The sequence below is a fragment of the Xiphophorus hellerii genome, chromosome 1 (genome assembly GCF_003331165.1).
Source record: "Xiphophorus hellerii strain 12219 chromosome 1, Xiphophorus_hellerii-4.1, whole genome shotgun sequence".
Taxonomy (NCBI): domain Eukaryota; kingdom Metazoa; phylum Chordata; class Actinopteri; order Cyprinodontiformes; family Poeciliidae; genus Xiphophorus; species Xiphophorus hellerii.
Window position 1 is genome coordinate 26,867,323 of NC_045672.1, and position 13,117 is coordinate 26,880,439.

At 37.4% G+C, this 13,117-nt stretch overlaps 2 protein-coding genes across 2 annotated transcripts; one reads left to right on the forward strand and one right to left on the reverse strand.

Moving 5' to 3' along the window:
* Window positions 1-126: 126 nt before the first annotated feature.
* Window positions 127-6,261, reverse strand: LOC116715945 (uncharacterized). Its single transcript, XM_032556733.1, has 5 exons — window positions 6,081-6,261; window positions 4,084-4,189; window positions 3,788-3,894; window positions 2,075-2,247; window positions 127-765 (listed from the first exon to the last, which is right to left on the reverse strand). The coding sequence occupies exons 1-5, from the start codon at window positions 6,235-6,237 to the stop codon at window positions 487-489; spliced, it is 822 nt and encodes a 273-aa protein (XP_032412624.1). The 5' UTR covers window positions 6,238-6,261; the 3' UTR covers window positions 127-486.
* bin2a (bridging integrator 2a) lies at window positions 4,204-12,343 on the forward strand. Its single transcript, XM_032556644.1, has 13 exons — window positions 4,204-4,420; window positions 7,328-7,435; window positions 7,521-7,601; window positions 8,301-8,355; window positions 8,441-8,535; window positions 9,500-9,595; window positions 9,686-9,793; window positions 9,876-9,961; window positions 10,047-10,122; window positions 10,201-10,283; window positions 11,310-11,901; window positions 11,990-12,075; window positions 12,163-12,343. The coding sequence occupies exons 2-12, from the start codon at window positions 7,352-7,354 to the stop codon at window positions 12,041-12,043; spliced, it is 1,410 nt and encodes a 469-aa protein (XP_032412535.1). The 5' UTR covers window positions 4,204-4,420; window positions 7,328-7,351; the 3' UTR covers window positions 12,044-12,075; window positions 12,163-12,343.
* Window positions 12,344-13,117: the final 774 nt, after the last annotated feature.

Sequence of the window (13,117 nt, forward strand, 5' to 3'; positions counted from 1 at the left end):
TTCTTTAAACTCATACACAAGCAGATCAGTGCAAGTATTTGTTAAACAAATGCAAACCACAAGATGACTTATTAATTTCTTGTTCTGTTTCATCCGAACATAAAAAAAGAAACTTATTCAAAGCTGTTTGGTTTTGGATTTTTATTGCTTTCTGAAAGCAGATTGTTCAGCTGTTAACTGGTTTGTGGTTTTTCTGATTGTTTCCCCTCTTCAGAGTAATTAGCTCATTAAATATTTCCCCAAACTGGCTTCTGTTTTGTCCCCAGTGGGGTTTCTGAAGATACAGACAGGAATGATAACTGCTGCTAATGATGCCTCTTCAGTGTCACATCAATAATACCCCCCTTGATGCCTGGTAACCACTTTTCAGGCCTATCTACAACAAAATTCATGACTTAAGGCTGCATAGATGACGGAATATCTTAAAGACACTGATTTATTAGAGTAAAATTTGCACTGTTGGTGCGTACAGCGAATGTAACGATATCAAAACTTCGGCCAAGGCCAGAGAAGAGGAGTGTTTTTAACGTAGTCCTGGAAGGCTGCCTGGGATCCCCATTTCTTCATCGCCTGTTTCTCCAGGATGGGGATGCCACTGACGTAACGCAGTAAAAACCACACGAACAGCGGAGACACCACACTCAGGTACTGAGGCCCCTGCATGACGGATGAGGCCGAGAGCCAAAGGCCCGACCACTGCAGGATCTCCCCAAAGTAGTTGGGGTGTCTGCTGTAGCCCCACAGTCCACTCTGGATGAATTTCCCCTGTGGATACAGAGCAGAGACTCTGTTTTTATTTGTTTTCTTAGATCTAAGAAAAGGCATTTAGGGTAAGGGTGTCCAGAGTGTGGTCCAGGGGCAACTTTCACTGATTTTCTGCAATTCAAGAAAGGCATAAATTTACCCCGTTAATCACAGGTTGATGGAGATGAAGACTTTTTATTTGTTATCAGAGTAAAATTACCAACAGAATTTTCTTACAATTGAAAATTTTAAACATGTCTATATTGGTTACACAAAACATGTTCATTACCTTTGTGGCACAAAATCATTCTTGGATAGTCTTAATCTGGTCCGTTCTGCCTAGTTTGAGCTCCTTTCAGAATGAGCTGCTGTCACTTTAAATCCAAATCACCTGCTGCTAGCCACGACCCCGAACTCGACGTTTACACTCGTGCGTGAAAATGGTTGCAATTATACAACCGTACATCTTTGAAAAGCATTAATACGACTACAACAAAACATTTGTCTTTTCTAGCAGCCATTGTACAGAGCATACAGCAGTAAAAACAGCTGACTGAACATGCTGGAGTTCTGTCTGGGTTGCTAGGTAACGCACTGGAACTCTGCTTGGGTTGCTAGGTAACGGGCAACTGAAGCACTTTACATTGTGACTTTACATTCGGGAGGTTTTTGAACTGGCTCATTATCTAGACACCAAAACAATTATTATTAGATAATAAAAATATTATTTAATAATAAAAATTATTAATATTATTGCCTAAAATAGTTTTTTTTACAAGCAGTCGAAACCCAAATGGAAGTACAAAAAAACTGCAAAATGTGAATTTTTGCATAATATGTCCAAAGACCCGACCACTTGTGTTGTGTTAGTCTTGTGTTTAAATACAACACAAAGGATTTGTCTTTTTATAATCAAGCTTTTGTAATAAGAACTATCAAGAATTTTACTGAAAATCTGACTTTTCTGCACCCAAATCAAATTTTATTTAATTTATTAAACTTGACTAAATATTAGCAAGTGTTTTGGAATAAAGTGACCCAAATTGTGTTTTTATAATTAAAAATAAATGAGTTCAATTGAGCCTAAAAGACTTTGAAAAACTGTAAAGATAAAAAAATCCTTTTTAAGTTTTTTATTTACAATAAATAACATCCCTGTCCTACAAAAAACCCAAAACAACACTGGACACTGTTATTTACTTGATTTTAGTTATTTTTTCTTTATTTTCTTGGCTCGCAAGTATTTTGACTCAATAATTTTGGCTCATGTAACAAAACCTTAGGACAGCAGTGATCTAGGGCCTTCAGAATAAAAAGCCTGCTTACTTACAGCATTATCTGGGTCGCGCTTGAAAAGCCACTTTTGCTGATCCGCAATAGCTTCGGCAGCGAAGCCAATACACCAAACGGTCCAACCGATGTAGTCCCTGGACCCCAGAGGCACATTTCGCTTCTCGGTGTTCAGCATGAGGGTGGGAAGGAGGGTCATAAATACCCACACAGCTTGGAGGAACGGAAACAGATGAATCGGTTTTATTCAGCCTCGCTTTAATCCTTCCATGACAAAAAAATGCATCTAAAGCAGAGTAAATACCGGCCCCTGTCTTGAATGAATGCATATAGGGAGCAAGAAAGTAGACATTGATTAATACGGGGAGGCTGATCTGGTTCAGAAAGGGAGGAGGTAAAGAGCACTTTTCATATTTTGTCACAGTAAAACCACAAACTTCAATAAATTTGACTGGGATTTTCTGAGGTAGATCAATGTAGGAAGTTGTGAAGTGGGAGAAAAAAAATGGTTTTATGAGTTTTTCCTAATAATCTGAAAACGGTGGTGTCTACTTGCATTCAGAACCAAATTTTGCTGCATAGATCTATGGCTTTAATATCCAGGGCCGGCACAAGCATTTTTAGGACCTTGAGCAGATTTTCATGGCCTCCCCTCCACCCTGTACCAACAGGTCAGAAAAAAAACAAAACATATCCAGGGTTTTCCCCAGTGTGTTATAAGCCAGAAGAACTCGTCCCATAAAGCTGAGGCAACCAAAACAGTTTCTGTGGCCCTTATTAGAAACTCAACACACACAAAATAAAAGAGCTACTAAAGCCACATAAATTAAATCTCCTGTTTGACCCTCTGTCTCCAGCAGAGATGCACAGTGCAACGGATTTAGCTCATCATGCAGGGCTGGTCTAAGGTTGTTTGAAGCCTTGAGCAGAATTTGACTTGGGGGCCCTTTTTGCTGCTAAGAACATCAGCAACACAAACAGCATTTCATCAAAGATTTAGTAAATTCTGTGAGAAAGGCGTAATTTAATTAGCCAACCTAAAAAGCAATCAGTGATAATTGTTGTTTACTGAGATATATTTGTGAACAAAGAGAGCTCAAACTCAAAGATAAACGCAGCATCAGATTGTTGCTATGGCAACAAAACCATAGCAACAATGGTTTTGTCAAACAATCTAACTATGAAGACTGTTCTTTGAACTTTTACAAAGTAAACATGCCAGCTCCTTAAAATCTTACATTTAAATGTTAAACAATTTTAAATCTTTTAATGTTTGCTGAAACAAATCAAATTTAGCTGCATTGATAATCTCAATAAACCAATGCTATATTTATGTATCTGTGGTTTGTGTTCAAATATTAGCATTTATGGGGCCCCTGAAACGCTGGGGGCCTTCTGGAGCTGCTGACTTAATTTGGATTAAACAGAAGTGCAAATGATTGATATTCATTTTAATTATTATTTTTTTTTGATTTGTTGTTTTTAAGACTCCATAGTTGTGGCGATGTCTTCCCATAACACATTTCCTGTCGATTTAGCATCTTTTAATACAAAAACATGGTGGACCGCCTCGGCGCCCCGGCCACCAGGCGAGTTTTCTACTGTAAACCCTGATATCTATATGTTCCATGTCACAAATATGCACTACTTTATCTTGAGCATGGCAAAACATCTTTGTAAAATACAGAACGGTTTTTGGTTTTAATGTGACAGAAAGTGGCGGTACAACGACTGTAGCTTCCTCTCCAGATACCTTGAACAGTCCAGTAAACAAAGAAAGTCCCAGGGCTGTCTCTGACATTGTTGAACCTGCGGTCATGACCGTCCTTCAAGATTCGCAGGAAAAGGAATGTGCCCAGCCTGCAGTGAGAACACGGTTAACATCCGTTTCCATTAACTAAGGCATCATTCATTAACTCCAGTGCCCTGACTTTAAAGTCAGACGTTCATTAGTTCCTCATCTGACCTCTCCAAGAACCCGTCCATGCTTCATGTTAACACTGAACTGCTTTGGTTTGCGGCGTTTTGGATCGGTGCTGACTTTCTTACCTGAACCCCCATGCTGTCACCAGCCCGGTCTGCACCTTCTGCCGCGTGTGACTCGCTCCTCCCCAGATCCGACTCAGGTGTGCCAGTAGTATAAATGTGCCAGAGCCTTCAACAGGACAGACAGACAGACAGTCAGTGCTGGATTACAGAAATTATGGTGTGTAGCTCCACTTGTCGCAGGGCAAGGCGTGTCTAATAAATCTTTTACCCAGGGCGCTGTAGGCAATTGGTTCCAAAGTTCAAAGTGGAGCGGAGAACAAGAAAAGGACGAGTGAGAAGAATCGTCAAGGTGATTCGTCAGTGGGAAAATATATATACTTTTTACAGCTATCAACAGGTAAGCTGCAGCTTTTGGAAATGCTGAAAAATCTAAGTTGACAATTTTAAAATCGTCTAAATTACTTTGAAAATCTGTAACTTCCTGATTGGACTTTTCCTGAACTATTTCCTCGTCAGTTTGGACAGAAGTCCATTTTATCTTCAAATCAAGTCATTGCTTTCGTTCTCAAACATCTAGTAATTTTGTTCAATGAACGAAGGATTTGCAAGGTGCGGTAATGTTGGATTTGTTCAAATTTGTAATCGAATAAAAGAATCGGTTAAAGAAAGTGGGAAAAAATAAAATTAATTAAAGCAACTTAAAAATCACACTCCAGTTAATATTGCTGTAGCAGTTTTAACTGGGTCTAAACTGCTGCAAAAGAGCTACTGGTTGCCATAGCGAAACACAGAATTATTTTTTTCTGAGGGATAAGAATTGGAAAAAATGAAAAAATTAAATGCTCAACTTTCTCCACTGGCACCTACAAAGCTTCCTCTTCTCTTTTTTTTATATCAGGCAACAGATCCCGTATATAGAGATACGTCAAACCCAATTTTCTTGGGGCCCAAGTGAGGCCGGTTAAATTTGAAAATGGCACCATAAGGGTTCAGGACATTAAAGAAATGTTGCACATATGTGTCCAAACTTGGAAGTTGTAGTTTTGAGAAAACTGTGTATCCTAGCTCTACCAAAAATCTACAAAATTATTCTCAATCAATAACCTTGGGACCTATTTTTTTTCTGATTTTGGCATGTCAAATATCATTTATACCATTATTCTTGATCAAATGGACAATTCTTTATTAGCGTTGGAAAAAAATATAAGCCTTCTTATAGCTGTTGACCAGGTTTTGCCATTTTTCTGCTGGTATTTTGATGATTTATATTTTGGTGATGACCTCTGAAGGCCTCTTTGCCATCACCCTAATCTGCAGTTCCCTCTCCCAAACATTAATATGTTAGTAGCTACAAAAAACAACAATTTTAAGCTTAAATCTGCTTAGTAAATGAAAAATTAGGGCTTTATCTTTTAAGAAAATAATAAAATATAATATTCTATTAAGGAATTATTAAGTATATTGATTCAGTAGTGTGCTGTATCATATCGATAATATTATTTTATTATTAATTTTATATAAACACATTGTGCATTTTGTGTTTAAACATATATATATATTAATGTTTAGTTGCCTAATTGATAAATTGCAAATTGACTTTTGAGATTTTTTCCTTCAAACTACTCCTTTTCATTCAAAACTTCTATTTATGTCATCATGTGACATGTTCACTTTAAAATGTAAATGTACTAAAAAAACAAATGAAATTAAAATATTAATATGTGGGTTTCCTCGTGCCTAGCAACGCCCCTGGTCCCAAGATTGCTTTGTGCGCCCCTGCTGTTGGAGGCTCTGATTGGCTCCGCTAAAGCTGAAGGAGGAGTTTTACCTCTAGACTCGTTTCACAACAAATCCACTTTAGATAACACCAGAACACAGCTTTTGTAATCATTACATATTAACATCAAAATGACTGCGCATAAAAAATAATTTATTAAAAAATAAATCACGTAAAACTGAGCTCTTCGAGTCGTTTTCCAGTCTGGATTCATCTACTCGTAACTTGCTAAAATGAAAACAGGCGCTTCTTGGCTCAAAGAGCTTCACTCTGCGTTTACCTGCCAAATCGTAAAACTTCTCGGTTCTGAAAGCTGCAGCCAGAGCCCAGCCGGCCCACTGGATCCCCAGGTCGGTGAGGGCGCATTTGGCCAGAGTGCTTCCCATGATCATGTCCTGCAGCGCGGCGAGCAGCGCGGCGATCTGAGCGCCTGTCATAAAGCCACGCCTCCAAAAACCAGACAAATACTAAACAGTTTGGGTAAAGTTCACCACCGCGATTCCACAGGAAGCGGGTTCTGCAAGGAACTCTGGGTAGTGTAGTTAAAAGAGCGTCTGCTGGTGTAAGTTAAATATACTCGTAGATTAAGTACATACGGCGACGTATCAGTACAGTCGATGCTAATATATATAAACAGTATAACATATTCGACAAAACTCTGAAAATTTCTGAGATTTCTGGGATTAATCTCAAAATTTCTGATTTTTTCGAGTAAATTCCCAACTTTACAGACTCAAAAATGTCCTTGTTTATTCAAGATTTTTTTTTTTTAGATTAATCTTTTTGCCAGAAATGTACTTATCCTTTATTTTTACTTCTTGTAACCAGATTAAATAGTTATTATCGATAACTATTAACTGTCAACAACTGTTATTTGTAACATTTATTTACAGTGGCAATAAATAACTACTTAGAGAAATCTTAAAATAGTTTAATCTTTTATTTCAGTAGGATAGTAAAAAGTCTAATTCGCTAACAAATTCCCAGACTTTTAGGAAAAGAAACTGAGCCACAGCATCACGGATCCATCTGATGTGAGGTTGTTTTTTTTTGACAGATTCTGATCTGATGTGAGTTTTATTTTTTTAACAGATTCAGTCTTTGTTTTGCGGCAGTGCTCTCCAAACTCTTTTGTCTCGACGGCCGAAATGATCACATTTAAAGCACTGTCAGGTCATAAAATCTTGAATTAAAAATGCAAAATCACTTTTGTGAAATCTTTTCTTTCTTACCTGTTGAGATACACTAAACATGCAATATTTTATTGAAACAAAGAAGTCAGATAAGTCAACCCAAAATAAATGAATATTAAGTCTTTTGTCTCAGTTTCATTATTTTATAACTTATATTTTTCTTGTGTCAGTTTTGTCAGTCATTTAGATTAGTACACATCTATGCTTCTTGAAAGACACTTTTTGTTGTGTTGATCTTTTTTTTACATTTTAAAAAAAGAAAAATGTTCATCTGTGTCTCATTATACTTAAAATATGTATCTCATAAAGTATTTTTTGTGTGTTTTTCTCTCAGGAATAAACACAGGCAAGCTCAAACATGGCAGAGAGCACAAGTCCAAAAGGCAACTCAGGTGTTTTTGCTAAAAAAATGCAAAGACAGCTGAGCAGAGGCAAAGAAAAGGTGCAAACTTTAGGATTTATTGTTTCTCAAATACCAAAACAAGGAAAGAAAGGAGAGATTTAGATGTTTCTTTACTTTACTGCAGGTGATGCAAAGGCTTGGAAAGTCGATGGAGACGAGAGATGATCAATTTGAACGCTCCCTCCAAGTGTTCAATGACCAGCAGGTAACAAAACCTTAAGCTCAATTATTTTTAATAATCACAAATATGCTCTAAACCTGTTGCAAAAGTATTCATGTCCCTTAATCTACATTAGGTTTACTTCACAACAACCAATTTTAATGTTTTCTTTGGTTTTTATGTGGTAAAACAACAGGGAGTAGCTCATGCTCGTTAAATTGAAGGAATGAAACACAATTTTTGAATTTTTTTACAAATAAAATATTGAAAATTCAGCCCCCTATACCATGATATCCTTAAATTAAAGCTAAGAAAAACGTACTCCCGTCAAAAGTCACTGGATAACCTACATCTAGGTAGGGTATTCCGCCTAGATGTAGGACTGGACCATTCTAGTTGCAGCTAGAATGGTCCAGTCAAAGTCTAGACCTAAATCCAATTGAGAACAAATGGAAAGACTTCAAAATTGGCAAAGAGTGATTTCACAAAATATTGAGTATTTCTGAAAATAAATTCCCACCACCATTTTCTGATTTTTCTTTAAAGAAATGTTTAAAAAAGAGATCCAAAACAACTATGCATCCTTTTTCTTGGTTCTTTTTTATGGTTTTTGCAGTAAAATCCTGTCAAAATGCATTAAAGTTTTCCCTTGTGCCCTGAAAACAATCTGCAAAAATCCAAGGAGTTTGAATACTTTTGCAAGGCAACACATTAAATCATTGCAAACTCCTTTTCTATTTACAGACAGACGGGAACCGGATATACAAGGACTTACGGAACTACATCGATGCAATAAGAGGTATGAAGTGGTGGCTTGCACATGCAGCAGAGATGTAGATTTGTGCCATCTGCTGGTCTCAAATTAGTTATTATATTTTTTGCAGACATGCGTGAAGCGTCAAGACGCCTCTCTCAGTCTCTGTTTGATGTTTATGAAAGCGACTGGGCTGGAGAGGAAGACCTGGGAGCCATTGTGGAGGTTAGTGTCAGAGAGAAAACAGCAACATGCATACAATAGAATAGAAAAAGCGACTCCATCCACAGTTTTAAATATTAATAATACATACAACAGAGCATTTAATTCTAATAAATAAGGTGAAGTAGAAAGATCAGTTGTTGCCACGAGGTTAGAACTCATACTTCTCTCTATGTTAAAGCTGCAAAATGTAACTTTTATAAAAAATATATTTTACATATTTGTTGAAACTGTCATTATGTCATGGCAGTATGGTATGAGACAAATGATCTGCAACCAAATCAAGCTCCTCTGCTTTCTCCCAGTGCTCCCAGTGCTAACTAGAAACAACCAATCAGAGCCTGGAGTGGTGTCACAAAATATTGAGCATTTCTGAATATAAATTCTCACCACAATTTTCAGATTTTTCTTTAAATAAATGCAAAAAAAATATCCAAAACAACTATGCTTCATTTTTCTTCCAATTCACAATTATGAGTCCTTTGTGATGGTTTTTAGCGCTGTCAATCACAATCTTGTGTGTTGCTGCTTTTTCTATCTTTTTCTCCCCTCTTGCTGTTACGTTGCAGCTAGCATAGCATGTTGAGAATGCTAGTGCTAGTTAGCATAGCCACCTATGACGGCAAATAAACGGCTTTCCTGTAAGTTGTTTCTCCGCCATAAGAACATTTAGCAGCGAGTACATTCCACTGATTGACAGTGTTAAGACCCGCCTCCTGGCTCTGATTGGTTGTTTTTGGTCGGAAGCGGTGCATTTCTTCAGATGGCGATAATAGCTCAGGGAAGAAGTGAAGGAGATTGATCTCTTTACAGATTATCCGTCTCAGACCAAATTATCCCAATATGGTGACAGTTTTAACAAATATGTAAAAATATGTATTCTTTATGAAAGTTACATACTGCAGCCTTAGTGAATAATTAATGTAAATTAGTTAACATTAATTATTAATTGGGCCTGTTAATGAAGGGCGAGGACCTCCTGTGGAACGACCATGAGGTGAAGATGTTGGACCAGGCCGTCCGCACCATGGAGTCCTACGTGGGACAGTTCCCAGATATTCGGGTAATGCAGGGAAACAGAACTGAACATGTGGGCAAAACAGAAGCATGAGAACAAATTCACATTTCTATGAATCTACCGTTTAACTTGTAGGAGAAAATTGCCAAGAGGGGAAGAAAACGGGTGGACTACGACTCGTCCCTTCACACCCTGGAGTCTCTGCAGACCGCCAAGAAGAGGGACGATATCAAGATAAGCAAGGTCTTTGAAAGAGTATTAAAAATCTTAGAAGGTTTTTTCTTGTACCTTTATCTGCTTAAATATCCATCCTTTCACTCTGCAGGCAAAGGAAGAGATGCTAGCTGCCAAAAACATCTATGATAGGATCAACAATGAGCTGAAAGAGGAGCTGCCTGTCCTCTATGACAGGTCTGATAGCTTTCTTTGCAATGTTAGACTTTCTCTTTCCTCTTTTATGTCTTTTTAGATTAATTGTGTGTTTTTCTCTCTGTAGCCGCATCGGATGTTACGTGGCTGTCTTCTCAGCTGTGTCTAATTTACGAGACATCTTCTATAAGGAAATGAGCACGGTATGTCTCGCTTTGAAGTGAGACACAATTATAACGTGGAGAGATTTTCTTGTTTTGACCACCCGTGTCCTCTTTCAGCTCAATCTTGATCTGCAGAGTGTGATAAAAGAGCTGCAGGCTCAGCATCCTGACAAAACGTTTGCTGTGAGGGGGCTGCAGAGGTATGTTTCGCCCTCTAGGCTTTACATACAGTTGATTAAAAAAAACCCAGAAGGTTTTCACCTGTATTCAGTACAGCTGGAGGTTTATTGAGCCATAATATGCTTTTTTTCTTGAAACTTTCTTTAAGATGCAATTTTTGCTTTGCAAGTTAATTAACGAATGAATTTCTCACATTTTGTCATTGTATTGAAAAAGTACTAGTTCCACTGGCAGATTATTTTCACTTAACATGGGCAAATTGTCTTGTTATGAGTACATTTATCTGCCAATAGAACTAGTACTTTTTCATTACTATTAAGGAATTATTTACTTAAAACAAGCCTCTACATCTTGCTGAAAAGATACTTGTGAGTTAGTTTTGTCTTATTTCAAGTGTACTAAGATATTTACAGTAGAAATTAGACTAAAAATACTTAGTAAGATTTAGTCTTTTTGCAGTGCAATGGCTGCTGGAAAAGACAAGTGTTTTGTTGTTGACTTAGCATCCAGAAACCACTTTCTGGTGTGCAGGAGGCTCCACTTCTGCTCTTCAAAGATTTACAGTTGTATAATTATGCATCTGTTTTCAGCCATTTTCACAGGTGTGTGTAAACATTGAGTTTGGCCAGCAGCTTATTTGGATTTAAAGTGACAAGATGTCATAAAAATAGCTAAACCTGAACAATCAGAACAGACTAAAATCTCATTATATAATAATGATTTGCAAAAAAAAAAAATTAATAAAATAAAAAAATTATGAACACATTTTGTCTAGCCCATAACTACCCTAAAATATTCAAGAAAGAACAATAGGTCACCTATAACTCAGAGGAGGATGAGCACACATACAGTTTTCAGATTTTTATTTTTCAGAATTGTTGAAAATGATGCTTTAATTTATTTTCCTGGTCGTTCTCATACATTCCCAATTAAACCAATTGATGTTTGTGGCTTTAATCTAATAAAATTTGAAAAGGTTCGGCTATGAAATCTTTGCAAAGCACTGCAGATATAAAAAGTTGTCACATTCCTGTAAATTATTTCAGGTATGGCTCCCTGAAGAGACGGACTCTGCTGTCCCCCAGGGCCTGGAAGGCCAGTTTTTCTGAATTTCACCTGACCTATAATCCCAGAATGAGCCTGCGGTCCAGTCTCAGGTCTCCGGATAAACCCCGCCACAGCACTCTGTCCAGAGAGAGCAGCACACTCGGTTTCTCCTCTCGGTCGTCCACCCTGAACAGAAACCTAACCGAATCCAAAGAGCTGGACACGACTTCCTGCCACTCCGAGAACCAAAGCTCTGTGGCGCAGGAGGAAGCTGGAGCGGGAACATCTGGGAAAGAGAAGTCCGGAGCAGCCAGTGGTGAGGGCGAAGAGGGGAAAAGCTCCAAAGAGGTAGAAGATAAAAAAGATGGAGAGAAAGCTCCACCAAGTGAGAGCAGCTCTGAACTGAACAACTCCTGTGAGTCTGAGAGCTTGGAGCTGCAGCTGTCCGCAGCCCAAAGCGAAACGCTGCACATCGAAGAAGAAGAAGAAGATGCCTCTGCAACCCTTGACTCCCAGAAAGCAAACGGTCTAAAGAACGGCGACGTCAGCGGGTTGAACTCTGACACCAGCGAACTGCGCATTCCTGACAAGGTTAGTCTCCTAATTATCTCTCAGCTGAGGCATGCTGGTTCTATTTCTGGTTTGTTTTTACGCATGTTATAACTCTTGTTCTCTTTAGGATGGTGCTGGAGAAAAACAAGTGCCCCACGACTCAAAAACCACAACGGTTTAAAGGTTTTATACTTAAAAAAAGAAAAAAAACAGGTTTGTTTTTTTTCATAAATTCACATTGCACCTTGCTTGCAGGTTACTTTTAGTATTTGACGTTTTTTTTCCCTCCCGCCTGAACAGAAGACTGAAAACGGCAGCTGGTCAAGAGGCAAAAATAAAAAGGAAGAAGATAGCCGGGCAGACGAGCCCAACTGCTGTTTAATAACTGATGTTTCTTTGCTGTTAGTTTTCTCATTTATCTTTCAATCAAATCAAGTTTGCCCCCAGAAAGAGCTTCTCGTTTTAATATAAACAAACCAAACAGAAAGTGTTCTTTAATAATCAGTTTATTTAAGGTGGCACATTGTGCTTAGCTTCTGTTATTAGAGGAAACTGAACTAAACTGATAATTTTTATGTTTTTACTAACTGTAAGGCCAAAACCAAAGCGAGATGAGTCAAGAACGTCAGGGATTAATAACATCTTACACATTTAATCATATTTAGAAACATTTTTAACATTTATTACTAAAAAAATCTAATAAGTTAGGGTTTGTAGTGCATCTGTATGTGTTGTGTTTGGCTTAATAAGAGCTGAAATTGCTTTTTAAATTTGTATAATTCATGTAAAGTATTGTGTAAATGTGAACTTTTTCACATTTTGGCCACATTGCAACCACTAATTTTTATGTTTTTATTGCAGCTTTGCTGTATTAGATCAACACAAATCTGGACATAATTGAGTAGTTAATGACGAGAATCAATACATGGTTTTAAATTTTTTCTACAGCTATGCATGAACAAGAAATAAAGCTGAAATTGCTCAAACTTAATGTTGTCACAGATTCTCTATTCAATGTACAACTGGAGTTTGACAGAATCAATTTGAAAGATGAAAATGCTTCAAACTGAAAAGCACGTCAGGCATTTTGAGTCTGAAAATGCAAATTCTGTTTTTTTTAAAGATTTGAAATAATAATTATATATAATAATTATACGTATTTTAATGTGTATAATTAAAATACACATTTTAATTATGTGTATTAAATACACATAAACACAATAACACACACAGGTGTGTGTGTTGTTGTGAAAAA

Bases quoted from the DNA above. Each gene is read 5' to 3' on its own strand.
- LOC116715945 (XM_032556733.1), bottom strand. From the start codon at position 6,237: ATGACAGGCGCTCAGATCGCCGCGCTGCTCGCCGCGCTGCAGGACATG. The intron at 4,190-6,080 runs GTAAACGCAGAG...GTCCTGTTGAAG, and splicing joins GAAGTTTTACGATTTGGCAG to GCTCTGGCACATTTATACTA. The intron at 3,895-4,083 runs GTAAGAAAGTCA...TTCTCACTGCAG, and splicing joins GTGACAGCATGGGGGTTCAG to GCTGGGCACATTCCTTTTCC.
- bin2a (XM_032556644.1), top strand. From the start codon at position 7,352: ATGGCAGAGAGCACAAGTCCAAAAGGCAACTCAGGTGTTTTTGCTAAA. The intron at 7,602-8,300 runs GTAACAAAACCT...TTCTATTTACAG, and splicing joins AAGTGTTCAATGACCAGCAG to ACAGACGGGAACCGGATATA. The intron at 9,962-10,046 runs GTCTGATAGCTT...TTCTCTCTGTAG, and splicing joins CTGCCTGTCCTCTATGACAG to CCGCATCGGATGTTACGTGG.